This window comes from Myotis daubentonii, chromosome 9 (genome assembly GCF_963259705.1).
Source record: "Myotis daubentonii chromosome 9, mMyoDau2.1, whole genome shotgun sequence".
Taxonomy (NCBI): domain Eukaryota; kingdom Metazoa; phylum Chordata; class Mammalia; order Chiroptera; family Vespertilionidae; genus Myotis; species Myotis daubentonii.
The window spans coordinates 82,316,940-82,339,563 of record NC_081848.1 but is presented as its reverse complement, the minus strand read 5'-3'; the positions used below and the strand labels follow the sequence as shown (position 1 = coordinate 82,339,563).

General features: G+C 38.0%; 1 protein-coding gene across 3 annotated transcripts in view; it reads left to right on the top strand.

Moving 5' to 3' along the window:
* RTN3 (reticulon 3) overlaps window positions 1–22,624 on the top strand; it is a 42,828-nt gene that overhangs the window by 2,587 nt on the left and 17,617 nt on the right. Inside the window, exons 2-3 of one of the 3 annotated variants that reach the window (XM_059710325.1) lie at window positions 6,664–6,720; window positions 16,652–19,000. The exons of 1 other annotated variant lie outside the window; for it this stretch is intronic. In XM_059710325.1, coding sequence (XP_059566308.1) covers window positions 6,664–6,720; window positions 16,652–19,000 — 2,406 coding nt within the window. Of the gene's footprint in view, window positions 1–6,663; window positions 6,721–15,730; window positions 15,882–16,651; window positions 19,001–22,624 lie in introns of those variants that run through there. One more of the 3 variants, XM_059710326.1, reaches the window with a different exon arrangement.

The following is a 22,624-nucleotide window of genomic DNA, read 5'->3' as shown; positions in this document are numbered from 1 at the left end:
AAAAGAAGAGTGAACGGTCACTTGGTGTCCTTTAGGAAACAGTTTTGTCTTGTCTGACCTGTTGAGTAACGATTTTAGAAATACTCGTTTCTACCTAAAGGTAGAGAACGAGCGATGGCCCTGTCCGGTCCAGTGCCTCGGACGCAGTGCAGCTGGCAGTGGAGTGTGCATGCAGGAGGTCAGGGGCCACACTTGGCTTCCCAGCTTCCTGCCTTGGGAGGAAATTGAAGATTTCAAGGCAGAAATTTGAAGTTGAGGTGAAAGAGATTTACATATTTAGTGTCCTTTTCAGGGTGAGAGTTGTATTATTGCTGTGAAAATCATGATGCCAAAATAAAGCTGAATTTCTTGTATCTGTTCTTGGAAATTAGCTCAAAGCAAAAACAGCCTGGACTGCCCTAGCTGGTTTGGCTCAATGGGTAGAGTGTTGGCCTACAGACTGAAGGGTCCCAGGTTGGATTCCGGCCAAGGGCACATGCCTGGGCTGCGGGCTCGATCCCCAGTAAGGGGCATGCAGGAGGCAGCCGATCAATGATTCTCTCTCATCATTGATGTTTCTATCTCTCTCTCCCTCTCCCTTCCTCTCTAATATCAATAAAATATAAAAAAAAAACAACAGCAGCAACAAAAACAGCTTGGACAACTTTTCTTTTTAAGTTTATGCTTTAAATCTTCCTTCATGCATGAAACTTAGTTGTTCTATGTACTTTTTTTAATAGATTTTATTGATTTTTTACAGATAGGAAGGGAGAGGAACAGAGTTAGAAACATCAATGAGAGAGATCACCTGCCTCCTGCACACCCCCTACTTGGGGATGCTCCCACAACCAAGGTATATGCCCCTGACCAGAATCGAACCTGGGACCCTTCAGTCTGCAGGCCTATGCTCTATCCACTGAGCCAAACCAATTAGGGCTGTTCTATGTACTTTTTATGGCATCATTTTCACACTTTGTTCTAACAAGTCAATCAAATGTAAGTATATAATTTGTATTTTCAGTCTGAACCCTTAAATAAAAAGGAATCTGACTGACTACCTGTTCAACACTGATGTTATCTGTATTGTATTCATGTCACATCATCAGTGGCACTGTAATACGGTGATAAACACAGACTTGAGTCCCTGAGACATCTGGGTTTTAGTCTGACTCATTAATTATATGGCCCAGTGTAAACCCTGAGCCTCAGCAATGTGACCTAGACAAATTTGCCTTGACCTCAACTCCTGTTATTGAATTACAATACCTAATATTTTGTGCATTTGTTTGCATATTACAGACTTTTGCACCTAGGTGCAAAATAGCAACTGAATTACAAGTGAGAAATCATAATCTTCCTCATAATAAAGGGAGATCTTAATACCTTTTTCTTTCTAAAAGTGAGTTCTTTCAACTTTTGACCCCTCACATTAATGTCTTAAAGCTGCTACCCTTTCACTCAGCTGGTCTGTTAAAGAAGTGGTGGTTGGTCCTAGCTAGTTTGGCTCAGTGGATAGAGCGTCAGCCTGCGGACTGAAGGGTCCCAGGTTTGATTACAGTCTAGGGCACATTCTTGGGTTGCAGGCTCCATCCCCAATAGGGGGGAGGCGCAAGAGGCAGCTGATCAATGATTCTCTCACATCATTGATGTTTCTATCTCTCCCTTCCTATCTCTGAAATCAATAAAAATACTTCTTTTTTTAAGTGGTGGTTGGAGGCAGGGAAAGGCAAGATGTTTCATAGATGGCTTGACATGACATCTGTATGCTTAAATATTAGCTACAGCATTCTGACCAGAATAAATGTAGTTATGATACATTATGAAGCTCCTATCAGTGGAAGCAAGAGTACAGGAGTCAGCAAGAATGGTCATGTCAATATAGTTTACAAAATGCCTGTTGATTTGGAAGGTTTTTATTCCTCAGGAATGAAAGGTTTCTTATAATGCTGTGCTCTTTTAGGGTCAAATTCACAAGTAATTTAACCCCTCTGATCAAACAAACCAGTTGGTATATATATTTAACAGGCATACCTTAACCTGAAATTGAAATCCAGAGCATCAGTGTTTTTATTTTTTATTATTTTAGAGATGGTCTGAAAACAAAATAAAACTAATATAATTGCTTTTATTGTATTCTGTGGTGAGGAAATGATATATTCTTCCTGATATAGGAGTCGCTTGTTTAATCCTATGTGTTTCAAGAACTTGTAAAAAAAAAAAAAAAAGAACTTGTAAATTAAGTTTGGTATTGAAGGAACTGGTGACAAGTCATTGAAGGGAAAGGGAAAGATAAGGTTTCCAGTTTTGTTTGAGCCAAGAGGTTGTTCTGTATAAAGGCATTTATTTTTAGACTAGCCATAATCCTAGAATTGATTAACTGCATATTTTTATAAAGGGATAGAGAGTAGAAGTACTATTTTATTTTTTTAATATATCTTTATTGATTTCAGAGAGGAAGGGAGAGGGAGAGAGAGTCAGAAACATCAATGATGAGAGAGAATCACTGATCAGCTGCCTCCTACCCGCCCCCTACTGGGGATGGAGCCTACAACCCAGGCATGTGCCCTTGACCGGAATTGACCTGGGGACCACCCTTCAGTCCACAGGGCGACACTTTATCTACTGAGCCAAACCAGCTAGGGCTAACTATGCATATTTATTGTGTGTACTTAGCTTATAGTTTGTGTTCAAACTTAGCTTATAATTTATTGCCTAAACCAGTGGTCAGCAAACTGCAGCTCACGAGCCACATGCGGCTCTTTGGCCCCTTGAGTGTGGTGCTACCAGGTGCGGGCGCGCACATACAGTGCGATTGAAACTTTGTGGCCCATGCGCAGAAGTCAGTATTTTGTGGAAGCGCCACACTCAAGGGGCCAAAGAGCCGCATGTGGCTCGCGAGCTGCAGTTTGCCCACCACTGGCCTAAACCGTACAGACTTGTGGCAAATATGTAAATTTCATAGTAAAACTTTTTAAAGCCCTTTTAGAAAAGGTATGTTAAATAAGTTTATCCATAATTAGTATTGCTTGAGATTGCATCATTGAAGTCTTTTACTACATGTCTACATGTCTTTGACTTATGTAAGACATGTTACTCTCTGTGATCTTGTAATTTCAGGGAGAATTCCTTTAAATACTGTATAAGATTTGTATTTTACATTATCTGGGGGGGGGGTTGTCAGCAGGTAGCCCACTTTTGTGGTCTTTTAAAATTTCAGATAAATGTTCTTAATCTGTTTTCTCCCTGTAAAAATTAACTCACTCCTTTTTTCTCCCTGTAAGGACATCATCATAACCTAACCAAGAGGGGACATGTGAGCTTTTTTTACATGTTTCTCATTTGCTGCTTGCCCTTGAGGGTATATTGAAGGGTAAACTAATACAAAGCTCCTTTTGTCCTGTTACTTGAAAGCACTTCAACAGTGAGCATTGTCTTCATTTTACATAGGAAGTAGAAATGTTTAATTTTTGTATCTTACATTTGTGTATTGCTTTATGGTTTACTAGTAAATTGTGCCCATATATTAACTTAATTCAACAAATATTCAAGCAAACATTAAAGCTCTTTGTTAGGTGCCTTAGGAGATAGGAAGGTAAATAAAACCCAGATAACCTCTCTAAAGGCTATATTCAATAGAAAGACTTGTCATTATCTGTGAGTTAGTCAGGTAGTGATATAAACCTCATTTTACAGATGAGAAATCACACTCATATGAAATGATATACACAAAGGTTTGTGGCTGTGAAGTTGAGGGTGGGTTAAAACTAAGGGATTGAGGACCTAATTCAGTTCTCTTGCAAATATACACAGTGCCTCTCTTTAAAATTTGAAATATGATAAAAAGTGGTTCTCTCGCCCTCTTGAATTAAGTTACCAGTTTTAACTTTGAGTTAATTTCTGTCCCATGGTTTCTAAGCCAGGTACCTTTTTGCTCTGCTGTAATACAGAAACTTCCCTCAGGTTCACCAGTTATTTTCCACATCGTTAAATCCAGTGGTCACTTCTCAGTCCTCATCTTAAATGCTCTTTCAACAGCTTTTGGTAAAATTCATCACTCCCTCCTCTTTGAAATACCTTTTTCAATGTGTCCTCCATGTCTTTAACTAGCTGCTCCTCCCTTGTCTCCTTTGCTAGCTGTTTTGTTGTGTGTTTGTGCTTTTTTGTTGTTATTTTGAGACATAAATTCACATAGCATAAAAACACCATTTAAAAGTGGCTTTTAGTGTATATATACAAGGTTGCCCAACCATCATCACTGTCATATTCCAGGAAATTTTTATCACCCCAAAAGAAGTCCCTTATCTATTAGCAGTCACACTCCATTTGTTTCTTCCCCCACCCCTTGGCAAACACTAATCTTTGAGTCTAGATTTTCTTCTTATTGGGATTTTATAATGCTAATTCTTTATCTTCACAACATCTAAAATTTAGAGTGCTCTAGGACTCACTTCGTATAACTTTTTTCTACCTGTGTTCATTTGTCTCATTTATGACACCCATCTTGTGGTTTGAAGTGCCATTGATGACTTCCAAATCTTTATCTTCAGCCTCCACATCTAATAGGCATCTCAAGCTTACTATTTCTAAACCGAACTCCTGATTTATCCTTTTAAGTCTGTTTCTCTCACAGGCTTTTCCATCTCAATAAATGGTGATTTTATCTATCTTTTTGCCCTAATCAAAAAGCTTGGAGTCATCCTGGACTTTCTTTCCTTTATACAACTGTCAGCAAATCCTACAGATTGTACCTTCCAAATCCATCCATTGTCTGACCAGTGTTCTCAGCTCCCATTGCTACCACCCTGCGCTGTTGGAGCTCTCCTGGATTATCGCAATACTTCCTGACGTCTCCACACTTTCTCCCTTGCCTCTAGCTTCAGTCTAGTCTCCGCACAGCAGCTGGTGTAAATCTGTGAAAATTTTAAGTCAGATCCTGTCACTCATGGGCACATGCTCCATTGGCTTCCCATCACAGAGTGAATGCCAGAGTCCTTAGAGGGCTTCTGCAGGCCTATGTTATCTGGCCCCAACCTCTCCTCCTTGATCATCCAGCTTCAGTCACACCGATTTCCTTGCTGTTCTTCACAACAAAAATACCCCCTCCTTCAGTCTGATTTGCTGTTCACTCTGCCGAGGGTGCTCTTCTCCGTATATCCTCACAGCTCTTCACTCTCCCTCACCTTCTTTAGGTCTTTGCCTGGCCAAATTATTTAAAGGGCACAAGGGGGGTGGGGGGGAACACAGATCACCTTATAGGCCTCCTCTGTTTTGTTTTGGTTTTTTAAAATATATTTTATTGATTTTTAACAGAGAGGAAGGGAGAGAGATAGAGAGTTAGAAACATCGATGAGAGAGAAACATCGATCAGCTGCCTCCTGCACATCTCCTACTGGGGATGTGCCCGCAACCCAGGTACATGCCCTTGACCGGAATCGAACCTGGGACCTTTCAGTCCGCAGGCCGACCCTCTATCCACTGAGCCAAACCGGTTTCGGCCCTCCTCTGTTTTATTTTTGTTATTACTTGTCATAATCTATCTTATTATATTTGACTTATTTTGTTTGTCTTCCATACCAGAATATAAGTTCCATCAGAGTGAAGATTTTTGCTGCTGTTTTCACTGTTCTATCCCTAATGCCTGAACAGGACCTGGCACAAGGCAGGCCTTTGGATCTTTTTGAATGAGAGCAGAAGTTTTAACCATTAAAGTAAATTTTTAATTGATTTTAAAGGAAGGGAGAGGGAGAGAGATAGAAACTTCAACGATCAAGCCTGCAACCCTGGCCTGTGCTTTTACCAGGAATTGAAGCACAACCTCCTGTTTCATAGGTCAGTCCTCAACCACTGAGCCACACTGGCAGGGCCTGCACTTGGCTTTTTAATTTAATGTATCAAGATACATATCAGCATCTATACCTGAACTCCATTCTTTTTCACAACAGCAACTAATCCATAGTTTTCTGTTGATGGTCATTTAGATTATTTCTAGTACTTAACCAGTGCTGTTATGAATATCCTCATACACATGTCTTTGTACATATATGTACATATATATCTGTAGGTTAAATTTCTAGACGTTAAAGAACGTGTGGGGGGTGGGAGGTACCTTTACATTTTTGATACATGTCGCTAAATTTAGAGGAGTATAATTTTAAAAGATGAAGATTTCTCATGTAGTACTATTTTCCCTGTGAATTGCGTTTTGTTTTTTAAGTATTCAGGGTCAACTTTGCATATTTGCCAGCTATGTATGTTTAAATGCTCATATTTTAGTGGCTGACTTCACAAAATGTAGTTTAAAATGGTTAAAAGCAAATATCAGTTAATAATCAGATACTTATTTTTCCTTTCCCACAAAGAGTTGCAGGGAAGCATCGCCTTCTTGAGGCTGTACTTGTTTAACAATGCTAGGAATCCCTCTTTTCTTCCTATGGAGGTGAGACTATTTGACTCTCCTTCCCCTCCTCCCACCCCCTGCCCCCCCCAAAATGGATTAACTTTTAGAAATGCATCTCAAAATGAAATAAGATTTTGCTGCCAGGTGAGTGAAAACAGTAATTGGAAATAAAGACTTGGGTTTTTCTCTCTTGCTCAAACCCAATGGAATTATGATGCTTGGCCAAAATAAAAGTTAAAATTCCTGTGTGAGGTTGTCAAATTCTCACGCTGTATATTTTCTTTCAGATTCCTTTGTTTCTTCCTCTTCCTCTCAGCCTGTATCTCTATTTCCGACCTCACAAGGCAAGTCTGTCATTTTTTTATGTACATTAATAAAAGAAAAATGTTGAGAAAGAGGCTGTAACTGGGGATATATGGCACAAGTTGATTGCCCCCGATCTCTTAAAATAAAAACTAATTACAAGCCAGTTCTTTATACTATTTAGCAGTTTCCAATGGATTTTTTGTAAAGGTTAATGAAGTAGAATGAGGCTAGGTGGACCCTTTAACATAGCCTAAGCTTGAGTTGTGGTGTTGAGTATTTCTTAAAAATCAAAAACTCACCTATCAAATTTGGAACAGTTAGAATTGTGGTTCAGAAAACCCCACCCCCAGAACGCATTTAACTTACAGATTTGCAGTTATGTAACTGCTTTGGAGAGGTATTGGATTGGGGGGGTGGGGAACAGTATAAAAGTGTGCTTCCACTGAACTAGTATACTATCTTCGCTAGAGTTTTTTAGTGTGAACTTCTCTGAGATTTGTCCAAAGAGCTAGACGAGTTCCAAATAGCCTAGAAACATTGAACAAGTCAGTTGACTTTTTGGCAAGCGAGGCTTGTTTTCCTACAGATTAAGCTGTGGCTTTTTTTTTTTTTTTTTTTTTTTGATCTGCCAACCAATAAGGAAGGGAACATGAGTGAGACAGCTATAGGTTTGTGGAGGTAGTAGCACTGCTAGGAAAGCTGGAGGAGAGAGTGTTGTGTGCTTTGTTGATTTGCACTAATAATAAAGTGCTGTTTTGTTTGTGCTGTTGTACTTGACATCAAATATAGATCAGTGGAAAACCCTTATTTTAAAAAAGATAATTAAACTCACTAGATAGGTCTAAGAAAACCTTTGCAGTTGATTGTCCCCGCTGAATTCTAAAGTCTGGATACTGGCTTGTTAGGAAGACTGATCTTATAAAAATAAAAACATAATGAGGTAAAATGAATCCCACAAGATTTTTTTCAGAGTTTAATCTGCTTTGTAGAAACATGATAGATAATTTGTTGCTTCTAAGTGATAATTTGTTGCTTTTAAAGGCTGCTAACATTAGATCCCCAAACCCTTTATAATTTGCCTCACTGTTTCTGATATCTTGTGGGTCAAATTACATTAAAAGATAGATATTTTCTGAGTGTTAGAAAGTAACTGAAACCTACAAAGTGATTCTTGACATCTGGAACCTGACCAGAATGATATTTTTTGAAGGGTTTTTTCCCCCCTCATTGGAAATTAAATAATTTAGGTAAATAGATACTACATTTATTCCACTGCAGAAAATAAACCAGTAAAAACACAATGTAAATAGAACAAATAATTGTATTTCTCTACTGTAAATATTTCAGATCTTTTAAAATACATTCTTTGGCCATAACCAGTTTGGCTCAGTGGATAGAGCGTCAGCCTGCGGACTGAGGGGTCCCAGGTTAAATTCTGGTCAAGGGCATGTGCCTTGGTTGTGGGCACATCCCCAGTGGGGGGTGTGCAGGAGGCGGCAGATCGATGTTTCTCTCTCTCATCGATGTTTCTAACTCTCTATCCCTCTCCCTTCCTTTCTGTGGAAAATCAATAAAATATATTTTTAAAAATAAACAAACAAACAAACAAATAAATAAATAAATAAAATACATTCTTTGTAATTATAACTTTCAGTCACCTTTTGAGAAGATAACTATCATAGATTTAAACGTTATTTTAATCCCTGTTAGAAAAAATTACACATACAAAGAGTTATTTTGAAATCAATAAGCATGTCTTTGGATGAGGTTTAGGGGGAAAAAAGTTATTTTGACCAGTGCAGATTCAGGATAGTGTTATTGCTAAAAGGGTATTGTACAAAGTCAGTTAAAAATGTCAGATCCCTGAAGGTGTTCCAGTCCAGCCTCTATTATGGTATTTTCTTTTGCAAAATAAAAACACGCGCACACACACGTGCTCCTTGCTCGCATAATGGAAAAGTAACCCAGTTAGTACTCTACTTCATTGGCAGGCCTAAAGATCAGCCTGTTCAGTTGTTTGAGGTAACGCCTTGGCAAGTGACTAGGTGTGCTCTAGGATAGCCAAGGCTGGTGCTTCTAGTGTACCTTAATAAAAATAAGGAGGCCCTGGCTGGGTAGCTCAGTTGGTTAGAGTTCATCCTGATAAACCAACGTTGCGGGTTCAATTCCTGGTCAGGGCACATAAAAGAATCAACCAATGAATGCATAAATAAGTGGAACAACAGAATTGATGTTTCTTTCTCTCAAATCAATAAATAAAAGTAAAATTTAAAAAGGGAAAAGTGGGCTAGAAGAGGTCAACAGGAAAAGGGGGGACATACGTAATACTTTTAACAATAACGATTTTTAAAAATAATAAGGGAAGAGGAAGTTGATGGTGTCCTTGATTAAAACCCCTGGAAGAATAGCTGAGACCAGCCCAACCAATGAAGGCCTTTCAGAGTAGCTGCTGCCACCAGCAGACACCTGGAGTCCATCATGGCACTAACCCAACTAACCTGTCTCTGGCTTCCATATCCGGAGCCTAATGCCGTGGAGAACTGTGCCTCACTTTTGTGTCTATCTAAACCATACTAAGCAATATGTAGCAATCATTAAATGAGGCAATTTCATATTTAAGAATGACATTTTTAACCCTGGAATATATACTTATCACTATTGGGCTTCAGTGAGATGCATGTACCAAAAACTTATTAATTTAGACCGAGTAAAGAAAGGCAGTTTAATATTTCAAAAAGAAATTATGTAATATTTATTAAGTTGTACTACTTTGAGGTATACAGCTACGTAAGCTAACAGTTTACAGTTTTTGAAAGCTAATGAATAGATTTGTGATGAGAATGTCAGTGGAATAATCCTCCTGAGCAGGTCTTTTGCTTATTGTCTCCTTTTTTCTCATTAAAGAATTAAATTTCAGCCTAATCTCTGAGCATTTCAAAATAGGGGAGTAAATTTTGATAATGTTTTCCTGTACTGTAAAATAAAGATATTAACAGATGTGTAGATGTAGTATGGGGCTAATTTTTATTGAACTTATATGATGCTCAGTAATTTATTTTTTAAATTTATTTATTGATTTTTGAGAGAGAAAGGGAGAGAGAGACACACATTGATTTTGTTTCACTTATTTTTGCATTCATTGGTTGATTTTTATCTGTGCCATGACCAGCAGGGGTCCTCAAACTATGGCCCGTGGCCCACATGCAAATACAAATATTGTATTTGTTCCCGTTTTGTTTTTTTACTTCAAAATAAGATATGTGCAGTGTGTATAGGAATTTGTTCATAGTTTTTTTTTTTAAACTTTGGTCCGGCCCTCCAACGGTCTGAGGGACAGTGAACTGGCCCCCTGTTTAAAAAGTTTGAGGACCCCTGCCTTAGCATATCAGGATGATGCTCTGACCAACTAAAATATCAGGCCAGGGTGCAGTGCTTTATATGAATTATCTCACTTAATCTTCATAGCCAATTTTATGGAGTAAAAATACTATTCTTTTACCAATTGAGGAAACTGGAGTTTAAAATGGTGAAATAACTTGCTCAAGGTCACACTGTGACAGACCTAGGATTCAAAGCCCATGCCCATAACCACTACCTAATGTAAAGATGACAAAGTATATTAATTGTATTTTAGGGTTTACAGGTATTTTTAGAAATGTCATTTTGAGGTTAATGTTAAAATCATAAGAGCAGAAGAGGCAGAAATTAGTAATTTTTAACCATATTGCTTTTAGTTACACAATTTAGTGTCATTTGAGGGATGTATTCCTTTCATCAGACACAAAATAAAACTGAAATTTGGTTTCTACTTTTGAAACCTTTGATAAAAGTGTAGGTTTGAAAATACTATGATTTTATTTAGAAGACATTGGAAGAAAGTAGGTAAAAATAAGATTGGAGAGGATTTTTTATCTACATGCAGAATTGGAAGTGCATTTGCAGTAATCAACATTTATATTCAATTTGAGTAACGCAGTAGGCGTCTGGAATAGGAAGTTATACACTAAACTTTGGGGCAAGCATTGAGGGGGAAATTTTGCCAGTTACAGCCTTTTTTTTAACAAAAGCAAAACATTTTTCTTTGTACAAAAGAGACTTTTTGTTTAGGATCTAGCTTGGCTGCAAAATGTCTGCTGGCTAACTTCCTATTTTGATGCTGCTGTGGCTGAAAGTTGCTGGTGTTGTTTTGCACGAAAATTTGTCTTTCTTGTTTTGTGAACATGAGAAAATTCAAGTGTAGGAAAACCTATACCTGAATATTTCAAGCCTCCCTTGTATGAATAAGCATAAGTGTGTATGTGAAAAAGTAACCTAGTGGCTACTTACAGGCTGGCAGTCTTTCTTCACTGATGTGTATGGCTTTTCCAAGTTGCAGGTATCCTTTTACTTAAAAGTAATGAATGCCTAAGGAGGGGAGGGAGTAACTAGTGGCAACTATAACAGATTTCTAAGCTATTCATTCTTCTTAGGGAGAACTAAGGGACAGTTTGGGAACAAGAAACAGTAAAAAGAACATATTTTGAATTGTAGAGTAAATGTGTATGGTTTTCTTTAATTTGAATAATTTACTTGATGTTATAAAGCATTCACTTGGAAGTTTTTCATAATGTCATTTTTAACTCCCATCTTGTTCTGCAAGATAAAATACTCTGGGCATAGAAGAGGAAAAATTCTTCAATTCTCATACCATATTTTCTAGCTAAATGGCACTCTTCTTATTCCAAGCAAAATTCCAAGTTACTGTACTTTACAATTAGTATAGAGATTATTTAAAGCAGCACCAAGGACAACACCTGTCCCATCCCCTACTAACCTGCAAGTTGTGCTCCTGGACAAAGATGACTCTGGTAAAGAGTGAGAGTGTCAGTGTCATCTGGCATTTTTCAGGACTAGAGCTCTGATATGCAGCTCAATCTTCCTGCTCTTAAACGAATAAAATCCAGTCAAGGTGTGGTTCTCAAACCAGGTTCATTATCTGGGAAACTTGTCATGCAGATTCCTGAGCTTTATCCTCCTCTGGAATCTCTGAGTCAGTAAGTCAGAGATTAAACCAGTGAAGTACTAGTGCAGTACCAGTCATTGCTCTAAAGTTTGAAAGGGACTGTAAAAAATGGTGCCAAAGGCTAGTTCTATGCTAGGTTATTAAATCACTCACCTAGTCGGACATTGAACTAACATTTACTTTGATCTTGATAGTGATAAAGATCATTTGCTGAAACATTTTGTTCAGGAAACTTATCTTTCAACATTGGCTTATAATTTATATATATATATATATATATATATATATATATATATATATATATTGGGCTGCCTTAAATGTCTTTATCCACATAGAACCTAGCAGTTCTTGGAATGTCATAAGCATTTGGTTTGTACTAACTGATTTAGAAGTTGCATCACCCAAAATTTGAAATAGATGAAAACTCTTTAAATTCCTTTCTTTTATTTGTGACTGGTAGGAGGAAAAGTGTCCAAAGCCCGGAATGAGGACTTTCTGTATTATATACCAGGTGAAGGTGGTTATGATTTGACAATATGTCTTTTTTCTCTCCCCTAATAAAAAGGCAGCTGGTCTGGAGTCTCTATGTCAGGAGATTTTTTTTTTTTTTAGAATATGGTGTTTGGGGACATTTATTGAGAATTTGATAAGTGTCAAATACTGTTCTAAGCGCTTCACTTGTAGTGACTCATTTAATCCTGACAGCAGTTCTTGAGTTAGGTGCTTTAGTATCCCCTCTTTTTTAGATGAGATTAAGCAATTTGCCAAGGCCACATGATTAGTAAGTGTGATGAAAGGATCTTGCATTTTTGGCTTGGGAGTGGTCTAGAAATTTAGACCATGACTGCCAACTTAATTTCCTAGTCTTATTTCAGAAATGGAGTCTTATAGGAACTTAGAGTTTAAGAAGATAAGGGTAACCAAGAAGCTCAGTACCGGGTCATTTTGGGGACATTCTATGATCATTGAGTTATGACATTTTTCTCTTACCATACGTTGATTCCCTTCTAGTAGATGTATAACCCTTGTTTGTTAATAGAGTAGTGCCATATTTTTAAGTGATTAGCATTTTTGAAGATGAATGTGCACATTAAATCTCATTATAGCAAATAACTAGAATGAGTAATGTTGAAAGTTTCTTGTATTGCATGTGAAGGGCTATCTTTTGAAAGAGGAAAGGGTAGTGGACATTTTCTGAGATGTAAGATAACCCGGAGTTATTTCATCAGGCAGTTTTACAATGTATACTGTTTTAAAAACGAGCAATTTTCAAACTCCCTAGAGTTTTCTGCCATTTTATCAGGACAGACTTGGACAACACCAATGACTTATTAAGTGCCATACTGACTAATTGGAAGAGTCTTTGCTTATGGTAGCTGCTCTAAAAGACTTACTACATTCTGGCCTTCATTCTATTTAATGTTTTCATTTCTTTATAAACTCTTTACTTCCAGCCCATTTTTCCCATTGTCTTGGTACAACTCAAGTCTGTCCAAGTTTGTTAGGGTTTTAACTAGCCAAGGAAATGTTTTTTTCATATTATAGAATCTTTGGTAAAATGCTTGCAGTCGCCCTCACTGGTTTGGTTCAGTGGATAGAGCATCAGCCCACGGATTGAAGGGTCACAGATTAGATTCTGGTCAGGTCAAGGGCAAGTACCTCAACTGAAGGCTCAGCCCCTGTCAGGGCTCCTGCAGGATGCAACCAATTGATGTGTCATGATTTCCTCTCTCTCTCTCTCTCTGTCTCTCTCCCTCCCTTCCACTCTCTCTAAAAAGTTAGGGTATTTTTTTTTTTTAATATATCCTCATTGATTTCAGAGAGGAAGGGAGAGGGAGAGAGAGACAGAAACATCAATGATGAGAGAAAATCATTGATCGGCTGCCTCCTGCAGGCCCCTCCCCTCCAATGGGGATCGAGCCCACAAGCGGGGCACGTGCCCTTGACCCGAATCAAATCTGGGACCCTTCGGTCCACAGGCCGATGCTCTATCCACCAAGCCACACCAGCTAGTAAAAAGTTAGGATCAACAACCACCACAACAAAAACGCTTGCAGCCTCAGGCAGTCATGGCATTCAGTATAGGACTTGTTGGTATTGTGAGAGCAAGATTTCTGACCTAATCTAACTTTATTTCAGATTATTATACACTTCACTCAAAACTTTTAGAGTATTAAGAGTTCAAGAAAGATAGGAGAGAAGCAAGGCTTGGGCAACTGACAAATTTGTGTCCTGACAAAGCATAGAATTCTTCTACCATGCTTGCCATCCCTCCACCCCCGGCAAACTGTGTATTCTTTGATTAGCAATCAATATAAATTGCTTTCTTTTTCATTTCACCAAGGCCACCACCACATCATCCTCATTTTACCTACTGGTTTTGCTTATTGTTTGTCTCCTACTCTGTATTGTAAGCTTCACAAAGGCAAATATATTTTCTGTTTTGTTCAACTGTTTTTAACCTAGTTTCTAAAACAGTGTCTGCTACATGATAGGCACTCAGATTTTTGTTGAATTATACTAACTCATTTTGCTCACTTTGGCCTGTAAGATGACAGGTCTGAATCATCTGAAACCTCAATCTCTATAGAAAGGATAGGCTGAGCATTCTCTGTCGGGGAGTCAGTTTTATACGCCTCGGAGTTGTGTTCCTGTTTGAAGAGAGAGGTACCAGTTTTACCTTAATCCAGATTTAGTACATTGAATGTTTCCTGGTAGAAACAGTAACTAGTAAATTCAATAACAATACATAGCTCATATTGTGGAATATTTCTGACTTAAATGTAGCCTATAGTTCTTTAAATTTCAGGGTTTTGAACCTTTTAACCTATAATGCTGAGTTTCTTTATATCCTTAACCCAGTCTTGCTGAATATCATACTTTATAATGATAATGATACATGTGACCATGTTTATTTACTACATTAAAACCAAATTTGAGCCCTAACCGGTTTGGCTCAGTGGATAGAGCGTCGGCTGCGGACTGAAATGTCCCAGTTTCAATTCCAGTCAAGGGCATGTACCTTGGTTGCGGGCACATCCCCAGTAGGAGATGTGCAGGAGGAGGCTTATGTTTCTCTCTCATCCTTGTTTCTAAGTCTCTATCCCTCTCTCTTCCTCTCTGTAAAAAAATCAATAAAAAATATATTCAAAAAAACACTAAATTTGAATTGCAGCTTATTTCAAATATTTTCTGTATCACCACACTTTTCTTTAAAAGACTTTATATATGCATATATATATGTGTGTGTGTATATATATATATATATATATATATATATATATATATATATATACTTTTTTTTTCTGGAGTGAGAGAGAGAGAGTTAGAAACATCAATGATGAGAGAGAATCCTACATGTCCCATACCGGGGATCAAATCCACAACCTGTGCATGAGCCCTGACCGGGAATTGAACTGTAACTTCCTGGTTCATAGATCAACATTCAACCACTGAGCCACTGAGTCCTAGAATAGTATGCTTGTACCCAGATTACAGTCATACTATTCTAAAGGCCCGATTCCTATTACATCAAATTTCAGTGCTGTCTTGAAATAAAGGAACGTTATCTGGCATTTAGGAACACTTTTATAATAGTGGAATTTATTCATTGCAGTAAGATATTCTTATTTATTTTTGAGTTATAAAATTATCCTGCATAATAAAGAGCTAATATGCTAGTTAGACCTGACTGCAGAATGACCAGTGGGCAGGACCGCGAGGCAGCTGAGGCACAAGGGCCAAGGCAGCCGGGCCGCAAGGGCCGAGCCCCTCACATGAATTTCGTGCATCGGGCCTCTAGTTTTGAATAAAGTAATAATTTTTCTTTTCCTTTTTTAATAATTTTTCTTTTGTCTGATTATTTAGCTTCGCACATGAAAAAGAACATAAGCTGAATAAGTAATCCCAAAGGTTTTTCTCTTTCACATCTTCCCAATTATTCACACTCAAGGCTTTGCTACCTTGGGTCTACTTAAGTCTCACCTGTTCAACCTGAACCTTTGATTCATTCATATGGAATGATTTAAGACCTGTTTTGTTCCAACTCTAAAGATCCAACAATGTGGAAGAATGCACCAAGACCACGCCTGCCCTTGGAACAGTTGTTTTTAATCTTTTCCCCCAGTAAAAACTTGCTAGCTTGGGCAGTTGGAAAGCAGTGTGCTAAATCAGTGGCTACAGTGGTGTTAATAACTGGTAAGCCTTAATGTATACTTTTTAGAATGATATTTTCTGTTTTAAAAGGATTTCTGGAGTTATCTCTTAAATCAATTTGTATAGTTCAGTTTTGGTTGAATTGGCAAATCGGTGCTAGGATTTTGGAGCAGGCAAGCTTTTTCAGTACCTTTAGCTTAAAATGTTGAGGCCATCTGTACCTGGGACCAGTCTTCCCAATGGATAGAACAGAATAATTCTAGTCTGATTTTTAGGCTCAGGGGGGATTCACTGTATCAAAAAGAACTCTGGTCACTGTTTGTTCTTCTCAGATTCTAAGACTGTAGCAGTGGATTTATAAAAGCAGTGTCTTCTGAATTGTTCAGTTTACAGATGAGAGTTTATCAGTACTTCATAACATCAAGTTGTTTTGTATGGATGGCGTTATTTCTGTTAAATAGCTCTACCAAAACAAATGAGGGAAACTTTCCCAGGTGTCCCAGTCTCATCTCTTCTTTATGCTTTCCCTTTACAATAGAAAAAGCATACTGAAAAGTATTTGTCATGAATTTTTTTTGTCATTTGCAATTTGTAGCATGATGTGGCTTTTTTTCTGTTTCACCACTGGCAATTGTATGCATGTCTTATAGCATAACTGTTGGCATAGTTTTTGTTAAATATTTGTGTGTGTATATATACATCCTGTGTGTATATATGTACTTTAAAAAATAAAACGCATGCTGCTTGGCCTGACTAGCTAATGTGTAATTGTACTTGGTAAACAATTCTTTTCTTTCAAATTTCAATCATAGAGGGTCTCTGCTCTGATGAGCCACCTTCAGAAATTAGGACTTCCTCCTTTTTTGCATCTTCTGAAATACATAACACTGACCGTACAATACTCCATGGAGAGCAAAGCAGAGAGTTAGGCAGCCAGCCTATTTTAGCCAAAGAAGGAAAAGGAAAGGACTGCTTGGCTCTTCTAGATGTGAAAACGATGGAAAAGCCTCAGGGGACCAGTAAAGACGGAGCCAACTCCCCAGTTTCTGTTGCAGAAGGAGGTCACTGTAACCATCCTTCCATCGCAGCCAGTTTCCCAGATCGTCCTGCTTTTCTCTCAGAGAAAGTTGTTCAGATGGAAGAGCAAATAAATAAAAATCAAGAGTCCAAGAACGCAAATGAGATACCAAGTAGGGACGACGAAACTGCCTCGGATGCTGATGACAAGTTCATTTTGCTAAATGCCCAGAAACCACCCCCTGAGCAGTCTAAGGCAGAAGGCATTTGTGTGAACTCCTTGTCCCCGTGCAAAGTTACAGGAGGTGGTGTTATAGGAAAGGATTCCCCTGAATCACCATTTGAAGTAATTATCGACAAAGCAGCATTTGACAAAGAATTTAAAGATGCATATAAGGAGAGCGCAAATGATTTTGGTAGTTGGGCAATGCACACTGATAGAGAATCACCTGCAGACATTTCAGAGTCTAATGACAAAGTATTTCCACTAAGAAATAAAGAGGCAGGGTGTTACCCAACCTCTGCATTGCTCACTAGACAGTTTTCACACACAACTGCAGCATTGGAAGAGGTGTCTCGATGTGTGAGTGATATGCACAACTTCACTAATGAGATACTGACTTGGGATTTGGTTCCCCAAGTGAAACAGCAGAGCGATAAATCTGACTACATCACCAAAACTACAGGACTTGACATGAGTGAATATAATTCAAAAATTCCAGTTATAAATCTTAACACTAACACGCATCAGAAAACTTCTGTGTGTTCTATTAATGGGAGCACTCCCATCAGTAAATCAACAGGTGACGGGGCAGAATCCTCTCTCTCACAAGAAAACGCTGTCATTAAAAAACCTGTGCCCGGCTGTCTCAATTCCATGGCAGACGTCAGTAGTAAAGGTGTGCCAGGCAATGTGCAGAAACAAGATGACACACTTTCAGCGTTACCTGTGTCTCCGTTTGAGAAATGTGTCTCTTTGGGTTCTGGAGGGGCCACAGTGAAAGTGCTTTTACCTGATGGCCACCTGAAAGGCGAAATGAACTGGCAGAGCTCTGTGTTGGGAGAAGGGACAGAGGCTGATAGTTCTGGTGAGTCTGATGACACAGTAATAGAAGACATCACAGCCGATGTTTCATTTGAAAGTAGCAAAATTCAGACTGAAAAACCTGTCTCCACTTCAAGTGCTATTGTAAAAGCAGATGAAAGAGAAGTCAAAGAAATTCTCAATTATAATAGGGAAACCAAAACATCTGAAACCTTTGAAGGGTCTGTCAATGACTCTGAGCCAAAAGGTCAGCCTGATATTCTTAAAAGGAATCCAGCCAGTATGGTGGCATGTTCCCAAGTACATGATATGATTGTCATGTCAGGAGATGTGAAGCAGTCAGACAGAATGAGTGAAACTACTCCTGCTGAAAAGGTTGTTATAACTGAGGACCCAAAACTTCCTTCAGCAGCATCTTCAAATCATTTTAATGAGACTGAATTCTCACTAAATGTGACAGCCTCTGCCTATTTGGAGTCATTACATGAAAAAAATATTACAGATACAGATGATTCTTCCCCAGAGGACCTGATAGCAGCCTTTACAGAAACCAGGGAGAAAGGAATAGTAGATAAAGATAAAGGAAGTGTATTTGAAGCAACATCAGAGAAGACTATGGATTTCAGAACAACTCTTCCTGTAGAAGTCTTGCATGAAAGTGAGTCAGGTGGTTCTGAAATTAAAGACCCAAAAAGCAAATACTCTCAACAAAACAAACAAACAAGTGGAAGTGAGCTTTTGGATGTTTTCCCCACCCACAGTACTTCAGTAGCATCTCTCGACTGGGAACAGGAACAGCTCACAATCAGAGCCCTTAAAGAACTGAGTGAAAGGCAGGGTGAGAAGTTACCAGATAAAATAGAGTCTCCTTCTGAAGAAATACTCCAGCAGACTTTCACATTTGCTCCAGAATATTCTCAGCCACAGAGATCGCATGATGTCCTAGAACACGCCGATGTCAAAACTGGATCTGACCTTGGGATTTCTGAAAAGCCCACTGTTATTAAAGAAACTACTAGCATAGATTTTATTTCCAGCCTTAACAAGACTGAACTGGTAAACAAGCATGTCCTAGCAAGACTTCTGACATACTTCTCAGGTAACCGTTTTCATTTGAAATACTGCATGCGGTTAATTCTGCTATGATTACTTTATCAGAGTGCCATTTTTCTTAGTCTCTGATTTATATCACCAGATTATGGCTAGGATAAAAACACACTGTAAACTTGGGAGAGGAAGGGTTGTTGTTTTTTAATGTTTGCTTGGTTTGCTTATACAAATATTTCCCAAAGCAGACCAATTGTTAAAGTTAATATTCTAAAAAATATTTTTTTATTCCAGTCTTTTCTAGGTTCTCCCTAGGGTGAACACTGCTTTTAAGAATCTCTTGCCAGACAGGCATGGCTGGGTGGTTGAGGGTCAACCTATGAACCGGGAGTTCAGGGTTCAAGTCTCGGTCAGGGCACTTGCCCGGGTTGCGGGCTCGATCCCCAGTGTGGAGTGTGCAGGAGGCAGCCGATCAATGATTCTCTCTCATCACTGAAGTCTCTCTCTCTCTCTTTCTCTCCTCCCCCTCCTCTCTGAAATAAATAGAAATATATTAAAGAATATATATTTTTTAAAAGAATATCTTTAGGCTCTTATTTACAAAGCTTATTTTAAATATTCATAATAATAACACTATTTAGCACTTGAGTTTTTTGCTATGGGCCTTGTGCAATCTATTTGGCAATCAAAGATAAAGGAATTCCTGCTGGGATAGACAGTAAATGAAACTTTTAATTAATTTGATCTTATACCATAGAGATTTTATGCTCTGAAAGTAGGTAACCTGTATTATAGTACTATTTTGTGAGTAGTATTTAAGACAACTTATGTATCCTTCTACTTCGGACCTTACTTAATGTTGTTCAGGCCAAACTCATTATATATGGTACTAGAAGCCCTCCCCTAATACTCTGTTTATTTAAATGATTACTTTCCTAGCAATTGACCTTCAGTTAAAATGCTGTCTTTTCTAGAGTCTTGAAAAGTGTAAGAAAAAAAGGATATTTAAAGCCCTCCAAAAGGGACCATCAACCTCTAACCTGATACCAAGTTCTGTACTTCCTTTGTGGTCAGTGTTAGGTGCTATGTGGGGATCTGTGGTTTTTCAGACTTTTGACAATCCCTTTTTTCAAATAAAATCATAGAGAGTTATCTAAAACAAAAGTGAGATTTTTGTTAGTATAAACTTATGCGCGATAGTACCACTTACCTTTTTTTCTATAAGGTTTTTTTATGCACAGAGCCAGGAGGGGGCTCAGACCTTGGCAACTGGTTTCCCCTTCTTACAGCCAGAACACTGCTCAGCTCCTCCGACTGGGCTGCCCTTCATGAGGAGCAAATCTCACAGTTCTCGGACCTTGTCCCTCACCAGCTTGCACTACTCGGTGTGCTTGGTGGGGTGCCCATGGTCCTGGCTGTGCCTCGGCTTCCTGATATTCTTGGTCACTTTGTGGCCCTTGCTGAGGGCCCATGGCCATCGGGCACCACAGAGCTATGGCTGCTGTGGCAGAAGGCACCATTTCCCTTGTATAGAGGCATTTCTTCACTGAAGACCATGCGCGGATAACTTGATCTTCCTAAATTTTAATCCTTGCCCGGTTGGTGTGGCTAAGCCATTGAGTGTTGACCCAGGAACCAAGAGGTTACTGGTTCTACCCCAGTAGGGGGTGTGCAGGCGGCAGCCAATTGATGTTTCTCTGTCATCGATGTTTCTATCTCTATCCTTCTCCCTCCCTCTCTCTAAAAAAAATAATAAAAACATATTTTTTAAAAATAAATAAATTTTATTACTTAAAATAGAGATAGTAATTTATAATACTATTTTGAAGAATAAATGTGAAAATGCAAGTAACAGTGCCTATGACATAGTAAATATTCATTTAGCACCAAGTGTAGGACCTGGACAGATAATTATTTAATTAATTGTTAATTAAGTGAATGCGTTATTCATAGTTATCAGTAAAAACATCGAGGCTTTTTTATATAAACTCAAGAATTTGAAATGGCAGTGAAGGATAGCTGTTCTTCTCGAGTAATTGAAGATTATTGAACTTGGATTTAGGAGTGCCAAATTCTCCCATTTACTGTGTCTAGAAGTGTGACATTGAACAATCTGTAAAGTGAGGATATTGAAGTAGATGATCTTTAACATCATTTTAGTAATATGATTCTCTGACTCTGGTATAACTTAGGTTTCTACATGAGTTGTTATAATTCTTACAGTAGTTCTTTTGAGTGATGAGCCATATGATAATTAGACTATAAGAACTCCAGTGTCTAATTCTGGCAAGTTCCTGCTTTAGTGTGACCTTAGACAACCAGCCTAGCTGGTTCAGCATCTTCCTTGTTAATATGGTGGTAATTATTTTGCTTTACTTTATGGTGTTGTAGTATTTAAAGTTGTTCGCAACTACTAAGTCATTCCCAACTGAGTTATTTAATCCAGTGTGAGAGATGAAAACGGCTATGGAAATTTAGGATATTTGTCACTGACAATTCTATGATTAGTAGATATTTTTAGATGATAATTAAGGAAGACCAGTATAATTAGACCAAGAACATGACAGATCTTCCTTTGTGGGTTTCGGAATTGAAAACCTTTTAAAATTGTCTTACTTTATGAATAAATCTCTTCAAATATAAGGTTCTTCAGTAAGATGTATCAGTGTCTAGTTCTTTTCCAGGGGTACAAGGTATACATTCACCAATATAGACAGTATGCTAGGCCATAAAACAACTCGGTAAATTTAAAGGATTAAGATAATATCAAATATGCTCTAAGAATATAATGAAATTAAATTTTAAAACAGGAAAATAAGATACCTAGGAAAATTCCCAAATATTTGGAAATTAAGCAAAGACACTTTTACATAATCTATGGCTTAATTAAATCACAAGGAAAATTTTTAAATATTTTAAACTGAATGACAATGAAAATACAATACAGTGTATCAAACTTGTGGAACACAGTGCTGAAAGGGAAACTTATAGCTCTAATACTTAGATTAGAAAAGAAAAATATCTAAATCCAGTGTCTAAGGTTTCCACTTAAGAAGCTAGAAAAATGCCTGGCCGGCGAGGCTCAGTGACTGAGTGTCAACCTATGAACTATGAGGTCACGGTTCGATTCCTGATAAAGGCACATGCCCAGGTTGCCAGCTTGATCCCCATTGTGGGGTGTGCAGGAGGCAGCCAAACAATGATTCTCTCTCATCATTGATGTTTCTCTCTCTCCTTCTCCTCTCCCTTCCTCTCTGAAATTAATAAAACTACATTTTTTAAAAAAGAAGAAGCTAGGAAGAGAACTAAGTAAGCCCAAAGTAAGTAGAAGGAAGGAAGTTATAAAGGTAAGGGCAGAAATCAATGGAATAAAAAACAAAATTAAGGATGCCAAAATTTGTTTTTTGGAAAAAGATCAACAAAGTTGATTTCTTGATTAATCAAGAAAAAAAAGAGAAAACATTACCAATACCAAGCATGATAAAGGGATTATCACTTAAGATCCTATTAAAAGGATAATAGAATATTATGAACTTTATGCCAACGAATCCATCGATTTAAATTATATGGATAAATACCTTGAAAATTATAAGCTTACCAAAGCTAACACAATTTCTATTAAGTTTGTTTTCAAAAAATCTTACCCAAAAAAATGTCCAGGCTCAGGTTTTACTAG